Source organism: Salmo trutta, chromosome 12 (genome assembly GCF_901001165.1).
Source record: "Salmo trutta chromosome 12, fSalTru1.1, whole genome shotgun sequence".
NCBI classification, from domain to species: domain Eukaryota; kingdom Metazoa; phylum Chordata; class Actinopteri; order Salmoniformes; family Salmonidae; genus Salmo; species Salmo trutta.
This window is the reverse complement of record NC_042968.1, coordinates 83680957-83704288: the sequence shown is the minus strand read 5'-3', so window position 1 is coordinate 83704288 and position 23332 is coordinate 83680957. Positions and strand designations below refer to the sequence as shown.

Genomic DNA, 23332 nt, shown 5'->3' with positions numbered 1-23332 from the left:
GAATAAAAAAAGAATAATGTGCAAATATTGTACAATCCAGGTGTGTAAAGCTCTTAGAGACTTACCCAGAAAGACTCACAGCTGTAATCTCTGCCAAAGGTGATATGATTCTAACATGTATTGAGGTATTTCATTTCCAATGCATTAGCAAAAATGTCTAAAAACATGTTTTCACTTTGTCATTATGGGGGTATTGTGTGTAGATGGGTGAGACATTTTTTTTTTATCCATTTTGAATTCAGGCTGTAACACAACAAATGTAGAATACATTTTTGAAAGCACTGTACATTTAAGAAAAGTGATTCTGCCTTCTTGGTCTTTGCCTTTACACCTTTAGTTTTGTTTGGGGCTGATAAAATAGCAGACAGTTTGTACAAATGGTTCTCTATTCTCCTTGCGTCCTTTTTAAACCATGCATTATTATCAGCAATATAGTTAAAATTGCTTAAACATAAATGTATCATCAATTTGTATTAAGCTTTAGGTGCTCTATTACTAAATACAAGAAAAAATAAGAGGGTATGTGCAACAAATGCAGTCTATAATCTTCACAATAATTCATCTTGACCTATAGGCTATGTCCTACAACATACATTATTAAAAAAGAACATTGAATTGTGTGATAGCCCATATGAGACTGCCCATCTATCCTAAACAGTAGTATAATAGAAAATTATAGCTTCCAATTTATATTGCCATATTTAGGCCATATAGGGATGCAATGCATTGTATCCCCACGAGGAAGCAGCCCCAGTCTGTATGACGCTTCAACATAAGTGTCCATTGTTCATGAATTCATGGTTTCATCATTGTCTAAATGTCATGGACCATAGGCAATATAATAATAACAAAGTCCAGTGTTCAATAATAGTAATAACTGTGTTCCTTTTACCCCATTGAAGGGTTGTCCTCATCGTTGTCTTACGCTGAGAGCAGCATCACAGCCATAGGCTTCGTGATTGTGCATGGATAGCATACCTGAATATTGAGCCAGTCAAATTGGGGTTAGCCTAGATCTGTCGGCTCCTCCTCTTATGTGTTGGGCTTGATGTGTTTCTCGATGAAGCCTCCTTGGCAGTGGAAAACCTGTGTTGTATTCTGGAAGTTCAAGATGAGCTTTGCCGGGTGTATGAAGCCGCATCTCAGGGTTAGCTTGCGTTGCTGGGATCTCACCTCGTTGTAGGTCGCCCTCGGTTTCAGCAGCTCGGCACTCAGATCTGGGTAGATGCTGATCGTTTTCTCAGCACAGATCAGAGCCTCCGATTCTGCTGCGATGAGAAGAATTGGCTCTTTGACTTCAAAACTTTATATTCGTACAATCATACACCGGGATCCGTTGCAGAGAGGACCCGTGCGGTGCGCAATGTTAATCAGCGGCATGGGATCCAGCTTCTCCTGCCCAAACAGTTACAATGCATTCAGGAAATTATTCAGACGCCTTCACTTTTTCCACATTTTGTTACATTACAGCCTTATTCTAAAATGGATTCAATCGTTTTTTTGTCCCCATCAATCTACATACATACCCATAATGGCAAAGCAAAGTCAAGTTTTTAGGAAAAAAACGGAAATATCACATTTACATAAATATTCAGACCCTTTACTCAGTACTTTGCTGAAGCACCTTTGTTCGATCGGATTCAAGTCCGGGCTCTGGCTGGACCACTCAAGGACATTCAAAGACTTGAAGCCACCGCTGCATTTTCTTGGCTGTGTGCTTAGGGTCGTTGTCCTGTTGGAAGGTGAACCTTTGCCCCCAGTTTCATTCCCACAGGTGAATTGTGAATGGACAGATTATGCTAGCTGCTGGAGCGAAAATGATTTGCTAGTTGTTCCTTGTAATACAGTGAACATCCCACACCTTAATATGGTGCTATACCTGTATGTTGACAATTATATGGAATAGCCTGCAGACTAAACTTAAACTTGAGACTCTTGTCCCCCTTGTCCATTTTAAATATTTATTGGTGGATTTTTATTTTTGTATTGCTTGTAACTGTATCGGGTAATGCAAGTTCTTGTGCTGTTAGGGGAATAACATGTGTACATATAATAATCTGCTGCTGTATTTTTTTGTGTGTCCTCTGTGATCGTTTTGTTTGTCTTGTTAAGTTTTTTAATCATTGCACCTAAACTGTATGTGTAAACATGTATACGCAGGGCCCAGCTGTAAAAGAGACCTTGGCCTCAGTCTGTGTTCCTTGTTGAATTAAAGGTAGAATAATACTAATAATATTTGAAAATAAGCAATGCATGCCTCTGGACCCGGCTTGACTGTTGACCCTTTGTAAGACATGTTTCTTTGAATAAGAACATTTGACTGATTGAATGATTATTCAGAGCGACTTGGTTTCATCATCATTACCCTCACAAAACATGTTGGCATAAATGTCAAAAGGTAAGTATTAGAAGAAGTATGCATAACATAAATCATTTGTCTGTACAAAGGTAACACGTAGAGGCCAAAATGCAATCTTTTGTTTACTTTGGTACCGAGTGCTGTCACACGTGTAACGTTCATGCATTTATTTCTATGTGCGCTCTAATGAGGTTATTAATGGACTTGTCATTATCAACAGAAGGAGTTTCCTAGAGGTGCCCAAGATATCAGCAGAGTTGATGTCATTCTGGTCATAGCTCTCAGTGCTAGGACAGTTTACAATCAGAGAGTTACTGGTCCACAGTGGAGATCTTAACTTTACTATTGTCAAATATTTGACATGACGTGTGTGTGTGTGTATATATATATATATATATATATATGTCTGTGTGTGAGCATGTGTGCGTGTGTGTGTGAGATAGAGAGAGAGTGATAGAGTGAGAGAGCGAGAGCGAGAGCGAGAGCGAGAGAGAGGGATGGTATATAAGCAGAGTTCTCCAAAATAACGCTTGCTACACTAGTTAGAAACAGACACCTAGCTGCCTGCCATCCAGCACCTTTCACCGAATTTTCCAGGATATATCTCACCATGCACGGTCAAAACTACAGCAAAGCAATGCAAGGTGTGTTTCTGGTGGCTCTGATTCTTATGCATCAGGTAAAGCACTTTTTATCATTATTTTATCATTTTCTTTGCAATAGTGTTGTTAACCATCTTTAACCAGTAGTGAAACTGTAATGCTAAATGTTGTTGACATATACACTTTGTATGGCAGGTGTGTGCTAGTCCAATAGGAAGCCATGATTCAAGGCTGAGTCTCCAGCAGGGCACCAAGCTACTGGAACGGAGAACCCGCATGACCCCTCTGTGGAGGTTCATGGGTACCAAGCCCACTGGGGCCTACTGCCGAGACCATTTTGAGTGCTCCACCCAAATCTGCAGGTAAGATATAGTTAACTGCCTTGGCTTTATACATTAGCTGTTCTTTGATTGTTTTTTTTTCCCATTTATATTGATCGACTGTCACTTCTCTCCTGGTGTAGAAGGGGCCGCTGTGCCCTCAATGGGGCAGTTCATTCCTAGAAGTGGAGGAGCCAGAGGTTTCTTCTCACCAATCAGAGAACATGTTTTATTGGAGTTGATTTACAACAAGCATGTCAAGAATCTTTCCAGACATGGTGAAACTTATCAGATTGCAAACAGTTTTTTTTATGTAGGCCAGAGATGAAACATTTTGAAATTAGAGGAATGGTTTTTATCAACTTGGTGTATATTGATCTCACATGTACTTGAAAGCACTTTAACTTACCATTTATATGTATGTACTGTATAATACTACAACTCAAGAGCGTTGAAAGTATTTTTATTTTATTTTGTATTTGATCCCCATTAGCTGTTGCGAAAGCAGCAGCTACTCTTCTTGGGGGTCCACACAATGATCACCATTAAACATTGGTGTAAATGTCCTACATGAAGACTGACATCCTATACAACGGTGTTTAGTTGAAATGTTTAGTATGCACTGTTAACTGATAAGTGTGTACTAAAGTGAATATGAACCATTCATCCATGTGCCGTATAATACTGTACTGTAACGATTCTTGCTTACTCATGTCTAATGTCTTTGTAGTGATTTTTATAGAAATAGTATAATGAAGAGGCAAAATGTCAGATGTATTTGAAAAAAAGTAACACACCAAAGATTTGCGCACAAATGAATGCAATGGTGAAATATTTGCATAAGAGCGTACTGTAAAGGAATCAATGTACTGTGCCTGTCTACACGTACATTGTTTAACAAAAGAAGACACACTTAAAGTTGCAAAAAATAAAAGTACATTTCTGATTATTTTTATGTTCTTGTTTATTCATTGACTGCTCATATCTTACTGATGACACAGCACAGATATTTCAACGCTTTGTAGCCTTTTTGTTTATTTTTATGTATAACTTTATATTGAACTTTATTTTATTGTTTATGACAACTATTCGTTTGAAGATGCTGTAGTCAATTATACACTGGGGCTAGGCCTAATGCACACAGAAAATACGGACTAACTAGTCTGAGAAGCAGAGTAACAGACAGTGACCAGAATGCACATCCCTAAACCCTGACATTTACTTCCCTTTCATGTTCTCATCCGATGGTGCAACTATAACAAGCCGTAATAAGAATTGTTTTACTGTATCCATTACACAGACCTTAGTAATCAAACTGCTGCTTCCTATACTAGACTATGGTGATATCATCTATCAAAACAAAACACAACCAAGATCTCACTTTGCGATTTAGATGTAATTTATAACAAGCTGATTCAGACAACTACATTGGTTAAGGAAACTCACACTACTCCTTTCGACAACAGCAGCCATTACACATTCCAAAGGCACATCATGAGGTCAGAGTAACGTCTTTCAGATACAAAGGCTTGACTTTAATCATTTACCTATAGAAATCAGGGCATTAAAATGACACAGTGAATAAAAAAAAAGGCTTTTTCAAATGTTAAGATCAAACAGTTTTTGTTTTTAAACTAATAGACTAAAACATCATCATGTGAAGATATGTAAATCTGTAGGCCTATGTATATATTATAGGTACTAAGTTGTAGCAGTAGTTTTTGTTATATGTATTAGTAGTTGTATCAGTAGTTTATATTAGTTGTATTAGTAGTTGTAGCAGTAGTTTGTATTTGTTGTATTAGTAGTTTTAGCAGTGGTTTTTATTAGTTGTATTAGTAGTTGTAACAGTAGTTTGTATTAGATGTATTAGTAGTTGTAGCAGTGGTTTGTATTAGTTGTATTAGTAGTTGTAGCAGTAGTTTGTATTAGTTGTAGGCCTATTAGTAATTGTACACAACTTTTTATGCTGTTAATAATATAGGGTTTTATTTATGTATTATTATCATCATTGTTATTATTATTAGACAGTAGGTGCTATATTATTATTGTTACGCAGCATTGTTTTTTTTCTTCGTTTTTTTTCTTCATTTGGACACTTCTGAAAACGAGATGATGCATCTCAAGAGATTTCATCCTGCAAATGTTCAAATTTCAAATAAACAGAGAGAATGTCAGCGAGGTTTGAGGGCTGAAATTCACACAAAACCATCAACATCACGAGGAGCTGTAGAATCTCTGGGGCAGGGGTGTCAAACTCATTCCACTGAGGGCCTAGAGCAGGGCTGTCCAACCCTCTTCCTGGAGAGCTACCGTCCTGTGGGTTTTCAGTCCAACCCTCTTCCTGGAGAGCTACCGTCCTGTGGGTTTTCAGTCCAACCCTCTTCCTGGAGATCTGCTGTCCTGTGGGTTTTCAGTCCAACCCTCTTCCTGGAGATCTGCTGTCCTGTGGGTTTTCAGTCCAACCCTCTTCCTGGAGATCTGCTGTCCTGTGGGTTTTCAGTCCAACCCTCTTCCTGGAGATCTGCTGTCCTGTGGGTTTTCAGTCCAACCCTAATTTAACACACCTGATTCTACTAATTAGCTGCTCAACAAGACCTTAACTAGCTGAATCAGAACTGCTAAACTAGGGTTGGACTGAAAACCCACAGGACAGTAGATCTCCAGGAAGAGGGTTGGACAGCCCTGGCCTAGAGTCTGCAGGGTTTTTGTTTTTTCCTTTCAGTTAAGACCTAGACAACCATTTGTGGGGAGTTCCTTACTAACCAGTGACCTTAATTCATCAATCAAGTCCAAGGGTGGAACGAAAACCCGCAGTCACTCACTCTGCCCTCTGTGCTCTGGGGTGAAACTCACAATAACGCACAGATGGTTACGGAAACTATACTCCGTCAACTGGTGAGTGCACTGTGGGCCTATTCATGACAATAGGCTGGCTACCTTTGATGTGATGTGTATCCAATATCTAATGTACATTTATGATTAGTCTAGCCCTACTTAATACCAAAAACAATTACATTTTTTGGAAAGGCAAATATTGTTGATTCTTGTCTGATTTTTAAAGTGCACTGCTTATATGTTGGAATTTATATCCTCAATGCTAATATCAGCACCTCTCCTTCTGTCACATTTCTTGCATCAGTCAACATTTACATTGAAGTCATTTAGCAGACGCTCTTTTCCATGCGCGATATTGTGTGTAAACATGTACAGGTAACTGCCAAAATAAAGTAAGTAACGTGTCTTAATAGGGCGTTGGGGTCACCACGGGGCAGAACAGCTTCAAAGCACCTTGGCATAGATTCTACTAGTGTCCGGAACTCTACTGGAGGGATGCGGCACCATTCTTCCACAAGAAATTCCATCATTTGGTGTTTTGTTGATGGCGGTGGAAAGAGCTGCACTCCAGAATCTCCCATAATTGTTTAATTGGGTTGAGATCTGGTGACTGATATGGCCATGATATATGGTTTACATCGTTTTCATGCTCAAACCATTCAGTGACCACTCGTGCCCTGTGGATGTGGGCATGGTCATCCTATGGGGGCATAGCCATGGTAGACAAAATAATTGCCTGACCAGCATTGTTATGACCCTAGGCATGATGGGATGTTAATTGCTTAATTAAGATGGGTTTTGTCTGTTGACGTGTAACTTTTTGTATGCAGTTTTTCCACAATGGATTTTTTTTTTCTCGTTCAATATCCTGTCCAGCTGGTGGCTGCGGCGCGCCATTAACATTGGATGCCAACCGCTTTTAAACCCATCATAGAAGAAGAAAAATATTTCAGTGATGACATCACAGCTATCAATTCTTTACCAAGTGCAGCTTGCCACCTGCTGTGAACACAAATCTCAGTTTTTGGACATTATTCCGTTCTAATTAATTTATTCATCACTGTGTGTAAATACCAGAACTGTAAATACGGTATTTGTTTTATCCATATTTCACTGACATTTGTCAATACTTTAAGAATATTTGCATAATTATTAAAGCATTATGTATCTATTTTTTATGCTAGCTATCTAACATTAATAGCTACATTTTTGCCTGTCATTGTTTAACTGGCTAGTCTGATGTTGCTATCTACTTGTATTTTGGTTTCAGTCATTGGATTATTATAACAGACGAGGAGCTGTATATCTTGTTTTGTTATTGTTAAATGAATATGTGCCTTGTCTTAGTCTGCATGTCATTTTTATCATGTTTATTATTTCCACACCACATCTTGTATGGATAAATGGACAGCTAATTGGATAATCACAGCTGAGTGCAGGGCTGGTCCTGGCCTTTCTGCCACAATTTTCATCCCAGTAAGCAAAATGACGTCTAAAATACATGTTTTCCAGACGTTGAAGTTAGGTTCAATTTAGGTTCTGAATGAAAAGTGAAAAGACGTCATTGATAGATGTCTATGTTTAGACCAAATCAAGGCTGGCCCAGACCGGACAAAATCTGGACCAAAAAAAGATGTCCGGACAGGACCAAAGAAAATACAGCCTAAAGGCGTCAGCCTCAGTCCGTGCTTACAGTACTGGGGTACAGCCTACAGTACTGGGGTACAGCCTACAGTACAGCCTACAGTGTCGCCTGAAATGACATTTTAGGAATGCCCATCTACGTGATTGGACTACTGTTTCGTAAAACAAAAAAAGACGTTGGTGTTGGTCTGTGGTTACTGGGGTGTAGCCTACCATGTAGGCCTGCAATGGAATTTTATGAATGCCCATCCTTATGGTAGTCCCACCATTTGTAAAACATGCCGTTGCATTGGCAAGTCCTGATTTCTGTGACTAATCAAATTGGCTATTTAAGCTCTGAATTTCAGCTACCCAACTTTATCAGTTGGAGTTATCCTGAACCTATTTGCAATGTGTTAACACAGCGACAAATGCAGAAGTATTTTATTTTTTGCTATGATCAGCATGTAAAAAAAATGTATACAAACTTGAAACAACTGATCATAACAATTTAGCCTATGGGGTGAAACTCTTGGACAGCAGTTATGTGAGTAGCCTGATTGTCCATTCCATATTGTCCATTTTACTTTGACCTGTTTGTCCTGTTTTTAGGATATGTTGTTTGTTAACATGTCAGCGCATATTTTTATTTGATTGGTCGCCAAGTAGGTTAAGCTATTTGATCGGAGATACCTGTATAATGTAAAAAGTTCCCATCTCATTACATTGTCATACATTTTATCCCCAGCCTGTAGGCTACAGAAAAGGCCACATAGTCTTTCTACCATGTTATATCTGCTAAATGATTTATGTAAAAAAAATGGATGGCATGTTGATGGAGCGCCGCAGCAATGCGTCTCTCTAACAACCCTGGAGAGGTGCACTGGGAATGGACAAGATAAATATATTGCGTCTCTGCCTTTGACAAAATGGACACTGCTTATTACAAGACGGCATCAGCGTGCTCAACTAAAAAGCCCACAACACTGAGAGAAATTGTGATTGTTTTGGGGCAGAATTATGAGGTTTTATGTGTTGTTGGGGGTACGTCTTGGTCAGTTTAGCTCAGAAAATGCCGCCCTCGTCAATTTGCCACCACGGGCGGCTGCCTAATGAGCGGGCCGGCCATGGCTAAGTGACATGGCACAGAATTGCAAACCTTTTTTTCATCTCCAATCAACATTAAAGAACCATAAACTAAGGAACTCTCTCTAAATCTCCATAAATTCACCTACTCAATTGTTTAAACACCGCCCTCTACTTCAGCAATGTTGGCCTGCCTGTACGTCTACAGGAGGGAGCTGTTGAGCATGGATGGCTTATTGGTGAGAGTTACCTACTCCATTTGGGGGATATTTGCCATTGCTAAAGCAACTTGAGTAGTCCCAATTGTCCTGTTTGTATTATTTTTTTGCTGCGCCATTGTGGGATATTTAATGGTAAGGCGTTTGTATATTCCTCAAAGCCATTAAAGCAATGATTTTAGCCATGTATGGTTAATTAGGCACGTTTCAAAATGCAAATGGCGAAAGTCATTCACAATTGGTATTCATCAACACATCTTCTACCAGTGTGCATAGGATTGTTTGATAAATCACACTTTTTCTATGAGTACGAACAGTCTAAATTCGGTTCATAAGTAGTATTTTATATTTTCTATGCAATATTGATCAATGAGGCCCCGGGTGTTTCTTCCTTTTTCTCAGATTAACAAAGTGGAGACATTTAAATACAGCAAGTGCAAGTCTGACTGCATGAACTCCAAGTATAACTCCCAGACAACTGCTACAGTGGTGGGAGACGATGAGTAGGGTCACCTGCTGCCCGGTGGATGCCACCTCAATGTTCTTGCTCTTCCTGACCCAAATGACCGCATCAGGTACACATCCATACCCCACTGTATGCCCTCTCCTCCAGTATTGCTGCAACCTTAAACCTTCAAATGTGGCAGCCGCTCTGTTAATCCTGTCTGCTGTCATCGGCTGGCCTTCATATCGTCTACACTCGAGATGATACTCATTCAGGACGTCATGTTCTACATAAAAGCTGCATATAAAGTGGCAAGAAGTTCTCCTTTTGACCTGCTGTTGATGTTCAGTGCATTTGCTGAGCTCTGCGGGTTTTTATTAACAAGGGATGGTCAACTTTGATGGGGGTGGAGGCCACCAAAAAAGCGGAACTCATCATGAGGCCACAGTGGCTCATCGGTCTGCGTACCCCCCATCAGCTAAATGAAAGAAACAAATCCTGCAATTCTCCACATTTTACCATAGGGTGGGAAATGTTAGCAGTTTTTAATATGATAATATGATCAATGGGCTCCACCCTGGTTGGTAATTATTTACTACAAGTTTAGATAGCTGGTTGCTAGACTAAAAGTAGCTGACAAGGGCTAATTGAACAACCTAATTTCGAAATTGCATCTTATGTATTTTGTTATTATAACTCTCAACAGTAAGTTGAGACCCTGACTTAGTTCCAAAAAAATATATATTTAGTGAAATTGGTCCGCAGGCCTAAAAAAAGTTTCCCATCCCTGGTGTAGACGGTCTACATCTTTTTTCTAGACGTGTGAACCAGCAGTCCTTCAGTCCTTTCTCTGGATTTTGGGGGGAATGTGGGGACAAAACAAACCTGTGGGATTCCTGAGATCAACGTCAGCGCAACTGGCAAAACTAAGCGTTCTTTCACTCATGCAACTTTCAGAACGTGCACCCAGGGGGCCCTCTCTCCCCCCCTCCCCTCCCCCCCTCTCTCCCTCTCTATGGCCAGGGCGTTACAGTACCCCCCCCCCCTCTCTATGGCCAGGGCGTTACAGTACCCCCCCCCCCCAAAGGTGCGGACTCCGGCCGCAAAACCTGACTCTAAAGGGGAGGGTCCGGGTGGGCCTTCCTACAGCGGCGGCTCTGGTGCGGGACGTGGACCCCGCTCCACCCTCGGCTTAGCCCACTTCGGTGGCGCCCCTGGCTGCGCCGGAGGACTGGCAGGCGACCCTGGCTGCGCCCGGCTGGCGGGCGACTCTGGCGGCTCCGGACAGGCGGGCGGCTCTGGCCCAGACTTCACCAGGCTGGGGAGACATGCAGGAGGCCTGGCTCTGGGCGCAGGCACAGGACTCACCAGGCTGGGGAGACCCACAGGAGGCCTGGTCCGAGGAGGAGGCACAGGATGTACCAGGATGGGGAGACCCCCTGGAGGCCTGGTCCTGGGAGGAGGCACAGGATAGACCAGGCTGGAGAGACCCCCTGGAGGCCTGGTCCTGGGAGGAGGCACAGGATAGACCAGGCTGGAGAGACCCACTGGAGGCCTGGTCCGAGGAGGAGGCACAGGATAAACCGGGCTGTGGGGGAGCACTGGAGTTCTGGTGCGTAGGCTTGCCACCCATACTCCAGGCTGAATGCCCACTCTTGCCCAGCATGGGCGGAGCACAGGCATAGGACGAACTGAACCCTCCCAGCGCCCCGGAGACACAGTGCGCAGCGCCGGCGCAGGATAGCCTGGACCGAAACAGCGCACTGGAGACCAGACGCGCTGAGCTGGCACAATCCGTCCTGGCTCGATGCCCACACTCTCATGGCACTTGCGGGGGGCTGGTCTATAGCGCACCGGGCTCTGAGTGCGCACTGGAGACACCGTGCACTTCACAGCATAACACGGTGCCTGACCAGTACCACGCTGCTTCCGGTAAGCACGGGGAGTTGGCCCAGAATTCCATCCTGGCTCTGCCACACTCCCCGTGTGCCCCCCCCAAAAAATGTTTTGGGGCTGCCTCTCGTGCCTGTTGCGCTCCCTTGCCTCATACCAGCGCCTCTCAGCTTTCGCTGCCTCGATCTCCCACTGCGGGCGGCGATACTCCCCAGCTTGAGCCCATGGTCCCTTTCCGTCCAGTAATTCCTCCCACTGCCAAGAATCCTGAACCTTCTGCTCCTTCCTCCGCTGCTTGGTCCGTTGTTGGTGGGTGAATCTGTAACGGCCGTCGTCAGAATGAGACCAAGGTGCAGCGGAGGATGTGTTCATCTTAAATTATTTTAATGACCGAATGAACACTAGCAAAAGAAAACACGAAAATGACAGCCAAACAGTTCTGTCAGGAATAACAAAATACTAGACAGAAAACATTTACCCACAAACCCCAAAGGAAAAACAGGCTGCCTATGTATGACTCCCAATCAGCAACAACAATCTACACCTGTTCCTGATTGAGAGCCATACACGGCCGAAACAAAGAAAACCACCAACATAGAAAAAGAAACCTAGAAAGCCAACCCATGTCACACCCTGGCCAAACCAAAAATAGACAATAAAAAAACCCTCTCTATGGCCAGGGCGTTACAGGTAGTGTCACTCCTCAGGGGTAGAGCGAGGGAGTGAGTGTGTGTGTGTGTACATCAGGATTGGGGTCAATTCCATTCCAAGGATGGTTCTTGTTCAATTCCATTCCAGGGATGATTTTCTATACAATTCCAATTCAGACAGTCTAAATTCCAATTAAATTCATTTTTGTTTTTAAAGATTGTGGCAATTTTAATTCCAAGTAAATTCTTCAGACGCTGCAGCTATATTGAACACATTTAAATGGATACTAATATCCCGTTATCAGTGGTGGAAAAAGTACCCAATTGTCAAACTTGAGTAAAAGTAAAGATACTTAATAGAAAATGACTCAAGTAAAAGTGAAAGTCACCCAGTAAAATACTACTTGAGTAAAAGTTTTTGGTTTTAAATATACATAAGTATCAAAAGTAAAAGTATAAATCATTTCAAATTAGTTACTAAGCAAATCAGACGACAATGTTTTGTTGTTTGTTATCATAGCCAGGGGACACTAACACTGCCATCACATTTCTGCTTATCATTTCCGACATTTGGTAGGCCAATTGTTTGTCAACTATAGATAGATACGTGCAGCTTCTCTTCTGTCACAACTTTCTGCCCTAGAAGACTAAATAAAGTAGACAGAATAATGTCTTACATGGTAGAATGAAAGCATTAGTAATCTAGTTGACATCGGATAAGTCTGTTTAACTTCAGCTAGGCCCCCTCTCCCGTGTCAGTGTCCCAAATGTGTAATTCGCACTCCGACCTGTGAAGGGCAGCAATAAACCACAAATCGTCTAGTCTACCGGAAAGCTTCAAGAAGTTTTTATTTGTCTGGTATTTGTTCTTGTATTACGGTTAGTGACGACATTCGCCGCTCTTTGCTCTACAGTACTGGATTACAACGCTCATTACACTAGGAAAACTGTTGTAATGAACACATGAGAATGGTGGGCTGAGTTTTCTGGACTTTACTACCTTAAATAATACTTTTATAAGATTAATTGGATAAAACAATTCCTAAGAAGACCCACTTCTATGTGGAATTTTATTCCCCATCATGTCTTCTCTACTTTTGGTGGCCTTAACTTCATGTTGGTTTGCAATTATAATATTGACAAAGTTCCAGTGAAACTTTCTGCTTTTCATCGGCAGGTTTTCTGATCATGGTCCTTAATCTATAAGCATAATTTTTCTCCACGCAGATATTATATATAGAATAATCGGGACGTATTGTATAAAAGTACTTCTTTGTTTTTAGAATATTGGTTCTGAAATAATATCCTATTGGTGAGCCAACTGGTAAATGCAGAGGGTATTTTACTTAGTTATAAGGAATTCTTATCCCTTTTCAAGGTCCCTGTAACACCTAAAGATTTTGCAATTGTTTTAGATGCCCTCAGGTGTTGCTTTATTATTCAGGAACGTGTCAAGACCTGACCCTCAGAGCCTACCTTCTATTGACCCTGTTGACTCATCAGTAGGAAAGATTTGTTTCTCTTTTGGTCCATTTAACAACAGAAAGGAAAGGATTGATTGATAATGTAGCGACCCGCACAGACAGCTGTGTGTTATCTGTTAAGCTATTAGTTCGTTGTGTTGTACTTACAGTACCCAGTGATCGCGGGATCCAACATGCCAATCAACCGGCTATCTGCCAATCACGGGAATGCCTGGAATGTTCTGATGCAGGGCAGCCTGGTGGTTGGCGGAGTGGCGTGGAGGGGGGTTGGGCAGTGGGATGGAGCATTGGAAGATAAGACCGGGTTTAGCTATTTTTCTCTCTCTTACGTCGGGGCTTCACAAGAGAATGTCACGGTTGGTTTGTGGGGTATCCTTCATTTATTTGGCGTGGGCTACGGCCAAACAGTAGCCTGTGTAAAGTTGGGTTAATAAACCGTCAATTCGTAAACTCAATCCTCTGTCTGGACAATTGTTCCTTCATGATCTAGTCAGGTCATTACAATATATACTTTAGGTCTACCACCTGCCTGGGCAAAATACTTTATTTGCAACTAGTAAGAACGTTTCATTTTGTGAAAGCCCGGTTCATGTGAACGTATACAAGTTCAATATTCTTCATATAGTCATTGTGACAGTAGATGTCAATTATAGTTTTTTCTATGAATTCCAGGAGAATCCGTAATATTTTTAAAAGGAAATCTTTATTTTTCTATTGTAAGAGTGGCGACTTTTATTTCATTCAAGAAACTCATACCTGTTCCACCGATGCTGCGTTTTGGAAGTGGCAATGGGGGGATGATATTTGGCTTTAAGAGTAATGTACTGAGTCATGAAGCAGATAATACAGGGAGATTGATTATGCTATCGGTAGATGTCAAGTAACTATGTTATTTAGAGACATTGAGAGGAAAATAAGTAAAATGATGTCTAAATTTCCATTGGCCAAAGTAATATGAGGTGTAGATTTTAATACAGTATTACATGATCTAGATAGATGGCTTCCTAAGGAGAGCAATTCTGTTTGTGAGATAAGGAATATATGTCTAAGGTTAGGTGTTCCAGATATTTGTCGACATAAGAACCCAGATAAATCTTTGGTACTCTATGTAAACATAAATGTATCTACACAATCCCATACTGATTTCTGGCTGATATTTGAAGATATGGCTGACAAGGTTGATAGTCTCAATTAAACCATCGATTTTAACAGACCACAAAGGGATTCCAATAAAGATAAATGTGCATAGTTTGTCAACAAAAAAAGTTAACGGTTACTGTAAATTTGAATAAGACTTTACTAGAGAATGAAGTATTTAAGAAGTAGCAGGAATTGAGAACTTGTTCTCAACTAGCCTACCTGGTTAAATAAAGGTGAAATAAATAAAAAATGAAATGAAAAGTTCAACAAAACAAATGCACTAACACGTTTGTGTGAGTGAGGGGGGATTATTTAATTTTTTTTACTCAGTTCACGTTATTTTTGCACACATGTAGCCTTGTGCAGTTGATCGATGTCTACTATAGTGGCCACTATAATAGAGCCAAAATAGAATGTCTGTTTCATACTATTTCTACTTTAAGATGTTTTTTTCCCAAGTGCAATATTAGTGTGTGTGGTGACAAGCGTTCTATTATAAAGGCTGTCATGGCTAACTGCAATATTAGTGTATTTTCTTCCCCCGCAAGACTTGAGTGTCATTTGCAGTAAAGTCTAGGCAACAAATAACATTGGATTGCTTTATTTACATTTTTTAGCTGTGAGTTAGGTTCACAGTAACCACTTTTTATTTTACACACAGAGACTGATCATGTAGATCATATTCTTTTTTGTTTAATTAGTTAAAACCTGCATTTCCACCTAGCAGGGATTTTGCATGTTTCAGAGCAACAACAAAAAAGTGTCACCTTTTTGGGCCCTCACCAGTTTGCATCCCTGATTACTACAGGAGACTAAAACATTTTATAATCAAAGTTAACACACCTGGTGAGATGACGAACGTGGTAGAACCAGTTACATTGAACTGGACTAACCTTCTGCTCTGATTCTCTGCACCTTAGCACACATGCACTCACACATACAACACACACATACATTCATGAACATCTAATCAAGTGGCTTCCCAGACTATTTGAATTGCCCCAACCCCCTCTTTTACGCTGCTGCTCGCTGTTTATTATCTATGCATAGTCACTTAATAACTCTACATGTACATATTACCTCCATTACCCTGTGTCATAGTCAGTGTAAGTAGGTGGCAGGGAAGAGACGGACTGTTTAAAGAACAAGCATTTCTCAGCCTTGACATACAGGTCATGCTCCAACAGGCGACCAAGCACTTTGCGCACCAGGGACACATGCTCGGCGCGTGTAGCGGAGTAAATCAGAATGTCATCGATATACACCACTACACCCTGCCCGTGCAGGTCCCTGAAAATCTCATCGACAAAAGACTGGAAGACTGATGGAGCATTTTTTAACCCATACGGCATGACAAGGTACTCATAATGCCCTGAGGTGGTACTAAATGCCGTCTTCCAATCAGGAAAAGTGACAGACAAATATATGAGCAACAGAGGGCTCTGGATGAGAATGGTGCCTACTCACCTGGGGTGGCGCCAGAGCGCCCTGCCTGTTACCTCGATTCCCAGAAGAACCTACCCGGCACCGACCAGCAGTGTGTGCTCTGCGGTCACTGACGGTACGCGAGCGGGAACTCCCTCCGCACCCTCTCTCCTGGCTCCATGGTTATAGGAGAGGGGGTGCAGGAGGATGAAACCACCAGACCCTGATCTGGACGTCCACGAGCAGCCAGCCCGTTGTCCAACTGGATGGACAGATCCACCAGCTGGTCGAAGGTTAGGGTGGTGTCTCTACAGGCCAGCTCCCGACGGACGTCCTCCCGCAGACTGCAGCGATAATGATCTATCAGGGCCCCGTGATTCCATCCTGCACCGGCTGCCAGGGTCCTGAAGTCCAAGTCCTCAGATGGTAGAGGCGCTCACCCGCCGCTCTGCCCTCGGGTGGGTGGTCGAAGACTGCCCGGAAACGGCGGATGAACTCCTCATATCGGTCCAACGCCGTATCTCCTCCTTCAACCATAGCGCTGGCCCATTCCAGGGCTCTCCCGGTGAGGCACGAGACGAGGGCGAAAATCTTCTCTCGGTCTGATGGGACTGGGTGGACCGTGGCCAGAGAAAGTTCTAATTGGAGCAGGAAACCCCGGCAGTTGGCAGTACTTCCGTCGTAACCCAGAGGCATGGCTAGACGAATACCACCCGGTTCAGGTTGACAAGGGGTGTCTTGGATCGACCCCGGTTGGGCTGGTGGAGGCGCTGGCTGAATCTCCCGTCTCTCTAAGCGGTCCATCAGCTGAACAGCGCGACCCATAGCAGCGCATTGGATCGCGGAGCGCATTCTTCTGGATGCGAGCCTCCACCTCCCTGTCCGGGATCTCTTCTCCTGCTGACTTCAAAAAAATTGGTCGGTGATTCTGTCATAGTCCGTGTATGTAGGTGGCAGGGAAGTCAGGCGCAGGAGAAAACAGAGTGGTTAAAAATTGAATATTTATTTCCAAAAAACCAACGTAGAAAAATAATCCGTGTAAAACAATATCCCGTCGCACACCGATACAGAAACAACACGTACATAACAATCACCGACAGAGATATGAGGGGAATCAGAGGGTTAAATACACATATAATTACTGGGATATGAAACAGGTGTGTAAAGAGACCAGACAAAACCAATGGAAAATGAAAAACTGATCAATGGAGGCTAGAAGGCCGGTGACGTCGATCGCCGAACACCACCCGAACAAGGAGGGGCATCAACTTCAGTAGAAGTCGTGACACCCTGACTAACCTGTACCCCCGCACATTGACTCTGTACTGGTACCCCCTGTATATAGCCTCACTATTGTTATTTTACTGCTATTCTTTAATTATTTGTTACTTTTATTTTATTTTAAAAAAAATTAAAGTCTTTTAAACTGCATTGTTGGATAAGGACTTGTAAGCATTTCACTGTAAGGTCTACACCTGTTGTATTCAGCATTTCACTGTAAGGTCTACACCTGTTGTATTCAGCATTTCACTGTAAGGTCTACACCTGTTGTATTCAGCATTTCACTGTAAGGTCTACACCTGTTGTATTCAGCATTTCACTGTAAGGTCTACACCTGTTGTATTCAGCATTTCACTGTAAGGTCTACACCTGTTGTATTCAGCATTTCACTGTAAGGTCTACACCTGTTGTATTCAGCATTTCACTGTAAGGTCTACTACACCTGTTGTATTCAGCATTTCACTGTAAGGTCTACACCTGTTGTATTCAGCATTTCACTGTAAGGTCTACTACACCTGTTGTATTCAGCATTTCACTGTAAGCGTCATGATTTTACGGTGTTCCTCTTAGCACCCAGAGGGCTTTTCAATCGGCTGTAAATGTAGTCTCTCCATGCTACCGATTATTAACGCCAAATACGTGGTTTTATCATTCGGCATGTGACAAATACAATGTGATTTGATGCTACACATCACAACTGCTGCTACCAGGCTCTTATTATGGTAGATAAAATATTATTTATATTTGAACTTTGAACTTTCTTCAAACTACAAATCTACCATTCCAGTGTTTTTCTTGCTATACTTTATTTACTTTGCCACCATGGCATTTTTTGCTTTTACCTCCCTTATCTCACATCATTTGCTCACATTGTATATAGTCTTGTTTTTTTTTCTACTGTATTATTGACTGTATGTTGTTTACTCCATGTGTAACTCTGTGTTGTTGTATGTTGTCGAACTGCTTTGCTTTATCTTGGCCAGGTCGCAATTGTAAATGAGAACTTGTTCTCAACTTGCCTACCTGGTTAAATAAAGGTGAAATAAAAATAAATAAATAAAAAATAAATACTGCACAGTTTGAACACTTGCCCCCCAATTTCGCTTCCCCAAAACACATGTACATTTTGGACTTTAAATGTAGCCTTCCTGTGTTATAGCCATTTACTTTATGCTCGTATTCTTATATTTGTATTATTTCTTATTGTATTGTCGAAGGAACCTGCAAGTAAGCATTTCCTTTGACGGAGTATACCTTGTGTATCCTGTACATACAACTAATACAACTTAACTTGATTAATGGGGTGTGTCTGTGGCAGGGCTGTCCAAAAGACAATGCAGGTTATATCATTACCAACCTAGTTAGCTAAAGTCAATGTTTTATCTCATTTGAGATCACACACACACCCCATTCACAGGAAATACAAGTTATTAGGGGTTCAAGCAGCAAAGCTGGGTGAAATCCTATTGTATTTGTTGCCATTATACGTCATCTGTAACGTCACATTAAAATGATAATGGTGCAACCTTTCATGATGGCAAAGGGTCAAGGTTCACACCCTCTCATGCATTGCCATGCCAATTGGCCACATTTAGTAGCACTATAATAATTGATTTAAAAACCTCTTAGATTTAAAGTCCTCTGTTTAGGAGACCTGTGTGGCTCTGGTACCGGTTCCGACTGACATTTTCCTTATAAATCGATCTGTGGACACCGTAGATTGAAATGGCTTGCATTGACTGGTAGCCCTGCTTCTCAAGGCCACAGGAGTATATCTCTTCCGCCTGTGTGAAGTAGGATGTGAAATCTAACACCACTTGAAGCTGGGATGGCGCTCCTATCATGTCATTCGCTCTGCCGACTGTCCAACTCCTGGCTGAAGGAGTTGCTATTGACAAAGCACATGCCTGCAAACCTTACATTGTAGCACAGTAGGAGAGAGTGGTTTTGTCACTCTAGCACATTCAGAGATCGATTTATAGCCAACTTTATCAAAATCATCTAAAATAATAGATTTTTAATAAAAAACACTGTCATAGACGGACCTCATTTAATATGAGATGAAAGGAAAGTTCCTAACGAGTTCAGGAAGCGAAGCTAGAGAGCTCTGTGCTGTTCACAGCGGTCGCGGCAGACTTTGTGATCAAGAGAGACCTTTAAAAAAAATATGCACATTTTCTCTAACAATTAACATATATGTATTTTACAGTTATAAGGAAGGTGAAATCTTAGTCGTTTTTTAATTCGATTATACTATTTTTAGAAAGCATAGTCATTTCAAGCCTTATTCATACAGTTTTGTTGAATAGGAAATACATCAAAATATTTCATATTTTTTGTATATTTGTACTGTGTAGTTGAGCTTGTGTCATAAAAAATGACTACACTTGAGCAATTTATAACTCACCAGAAAGGTGAGATTTTACCTTTGTTGGAGTATGGACAATTGTGTACGGCCCTCATGATAAATAATTACTTTTGGGGATTACATAGATTACATTTTAAATTAATTTAGTTCCATTTAACTGGTTTTAATGCAAACATTGAAAGGTCAAGCCCCTCACCCTGTCACGGTTGTCGTCGGTGAAGGAGGACCAAAACGCAGCAGGTACGTGTATGCTCATCTTGATTTTTATTAACTTCCAAAAATGAACGTACAAAATAGCAAAACAAAACCGACAAAAACAGTCTGGCAAAGCTTAAGGCTCAACACAGAACAATCACCCACAAATCACAAACACACCCTACTATATGGGACTCTCAATCAAGGGCAGATAGACAACACCTGCCTTCAACTGAGAGTCCCAACCCCAATTAACCAAACATAGACATACACTTACTAGACTCCACATAGAAATACTTAAACATAAACCAAAACCCGGAATTACTAAATCAACCACCCTTTTAACAAAAACACACCACCCTGAACCACATAAAACAAATACCCTCTGTCACGCCCTGACCAAACTACAAAAACAATTAACCTTATACTGGCCAGGACGTGACACACCCCATGTGACTTAGTCATACAAATAGTTACTTTGAGATGACTACCACTATGAATACAGATCCTCCCAAAATTACTACTTTTAAAACTTGTTGAATACAGATCTCAGAAAGTAATTAAGATTAAGTAAGATCTGAGTAGTGACAACTTTTCAGAAACTACACTTGCCTGCACAATTATTAGGCAAATTGTATTCCTCAGGATTAATTTTATTGTTGAACAAACAAACATGAATGTTTAACAAAGGAAAAGTGAGTTTTGTCTTTCTCAGGGGAATATACACTGCTCAAAAAAATAAAGGGAACACTAAAATAACACATCCTAGATCTGAATGAATGAAATAATCTTATTAAATACTTTTTTCTTTACATAGTTGAATGTGCTGACAACAAAATCACACAAAAATAATCAATGGAAATCCAATTTATCACATTTAGTCACACTCAAAATTAAAGTGGAAAACCACACTACAGGCTGATCCAACTTTGATGTAATGTCCTTAAAACAAGTCAAAATGAGGCTCAGTAGTGTGTGTGGCCTCCACGTGCCTGTATGACCTCCCTACAACGCCTGGGCATGCTCCTGATGAGGTGGCGGATGGTCTCCTGAGGGATCTCCTCCCAGACCTGGACTTAAGCATCCGCCAACTCCTAGACAGTTTGTGGTGCAACGTGGCGTTGGTGGATGGAGCGAGACATGATGTCCCAGATGTGCTCAATTGGATTCAGGTCTGGGGAACGGGCGGGCCAGTCCATAGCATGGAAACGTCATCACTCAGAATAACGCCTGTCACGCAGTTAGTCTGCAGCATAGCATTAGTGCTCAGCGTCCTTAGGCTATTGGGTTTCAGTCAGAGTTATTTAATTGTATATTTAGTGAATGAGCAAGATAAGGGTGTTGCTATAAATCATGATATTGGGAAAACTGTTCATTTCTAGCGAGTGTATTTGATTTGGCTTTCGTTTCTTGGCTGACTAGCTGATTAGCTACTGGCTGGCTAGCTAGCTGATATTGAAGAGATGAGAACGTTTTTCTGACTGAAGCACATATCTTCTGACCGTGACACAGTGCCCCCCTGTGGACTGAAGCGGAACTTTACTACAACAACATATTTAACCCTGTTTGAAATGTGTAATGTTGAGGTGGTAGAACTGACGGTGTTGTGCCGAAAAGCTCCCCCCTGACAGAATTCTCCCCTTCCTTCACGTAAACGCGCACGCACTCAATTCTTCATTGCTGCGACTTGCCTGCTAGTTGAGATTTCTGATCAAGTTAGGCTGTGTTTCATTTTATTTTTTTATGTCGGTTTGATCGCGGAGGAGGCACTAGTAATGTCTGCAGTTTCCGGTTTGGCTATTTGTTTCAAGTGTATTAGCCTATCTATAAATCTCTGCCAAAATTCGTCATCTCTCCCATGTCATATTCGACTAGTAGTTGTTCTGAAATGTTCATTGCTTGCTTACATTTTACTCCCTCTTCTATGTTTAATATAACACACATACATTAATTATTCATTTCGTTTGCCAATCCTGACGTGAAGTTTGTTCTATAGAAAGTATTTGACTCTGATGTGTGCCACAGAAAGTATTTGACTCTAGCCACAAAATTAAGGAAATTAGAGGGGGGAGGATTTCGGCAAGACTATTTTCTTGCCTGCCGAAATTCTCAGCCCCTCCCCTTCCATTTTGGGACTGCAAGAAAATGGCCTGTCGAACCCCCCCCCCCTGCTAATTTCCTTAATTGCACTGTGTACCTACATGTACATTAAGTATACAAAACATTAAGAACACCTGCTCTTTCCATGACATAGACTGACCAGGTGAAAGCCATGATCCCTTGTTGATGTCACCTGTTAAATCCACTCCAATCCGTGTAGATGAAGGGGAGGAGACAGGTTTAAGATGGATTTTTAAGCCTTGAGACAATTGAGACATGTATTGTGTATGTGTGCCATTCAGAGGGTGAATGGGAAAGACAAAAAAATGAAAGTGCCTTTGAACGAGGTATGGTAGTAGGTGCCAGGAGCACCGGTTTGTGTCAAGAACTGCAACGCTACTGGGTTTTTCACGCTCAAAAGTTTCCTGTGTGTATCAAGATTGATCCACCACCCAAAGGACATCCAGCCAACTTAACACAACCGTGGGAAACATTGGAGTCAACATGGTCCAGCATCCCTGTGGAACGCTTTCAACACCTTGTAGAGTCCATGCCCTGACGAATTGAGGCTGTTCTGAGGGCAAAAAGGAAGCAACTCAATATTAGGTAGGTGTTCCTATTGTTTGGTATACTCCTCCATATTATCATGTGTATATGACAAATAAACAAAGTTGAACTTAGAAGGAAAGGAGGAGGTTAGCCAGAAAGGGAGGGGAAAAGATGGCCAGCTTTGTGGTGAGATTGTAGGTGAACACAACATTGAAAATACATAGGCACTTATGATGTGTCCTCAATTGTTATGTAATCTAAAAGTCTCATATTAGCTGGTAGAACTGATGAAATGGAACGAATTCTACCATTCTACAGGTAATTGGTTTTGGCTCATGTCTCTTTATATTCATGTATTTACAGTACCAGTCAAAAGTTTGGACACACCTTCTCATTCAAGGGGTTTTCTTTATTTTTTACTATTTTCTACATTGTATAATAATGGTGAAAACATCAAAACTATGAAATAACACATGGAATCATGTAGTAACCAAAAAAGTGTTAAACAAATCAAAATATATTTTATTGCATTTCAATTAACAGGTGTGCCATGTTAAAAGTTAATTTGAGGAATTTATTCCCTTCTTAATGCGTTTGAGCCAATTAGTCATGTTGTGACAAGGTAGGGGTGATATACAGAAGATACAGTAGCCCTATTTGGTGAAAGATCAAGTCCATATTATGGCAAGAGCAGCTCAAATAAGCAAAGCGAAATGACAGTCCATCATTACTTTAAGACATGAAGGTCAGCCAATG

The 23332-nt window shown here is 41.4% G+C and overlaps 1 protein-coding gene across 1 annotated transcript; it reads left to right on the top strand.

Annotated features, from left to right (window-relative positions):
- Nucleotides 1-2879: 2879 nt before the first annotated feature.
- On the top strand, nucleotides 2880-4232 carry si:dkey-22f5.9 (liver-expressed antimicrobial peptide 2). The gene is made up of 3 exons (XM_029770087.1): nucleotides 2880-3038; nucleotides 3157-3323; nucleotides 3425-4232. The coding sequence occupies exons 1-3, from the start codon at nucleotides 2970-2972 to the stop codon at nucleotides 3462-3464; spliced, it is 276 nt and encodes a 91-aa protein (XP_029625947.1). The 5' UTR covers nucleotides 2880-2969; the 3' UTR covers nucleotides 3465-4232.
- The last annotated feature ends 19100 nt before the right edge of the window (nucleotides 4233-23332 follow it).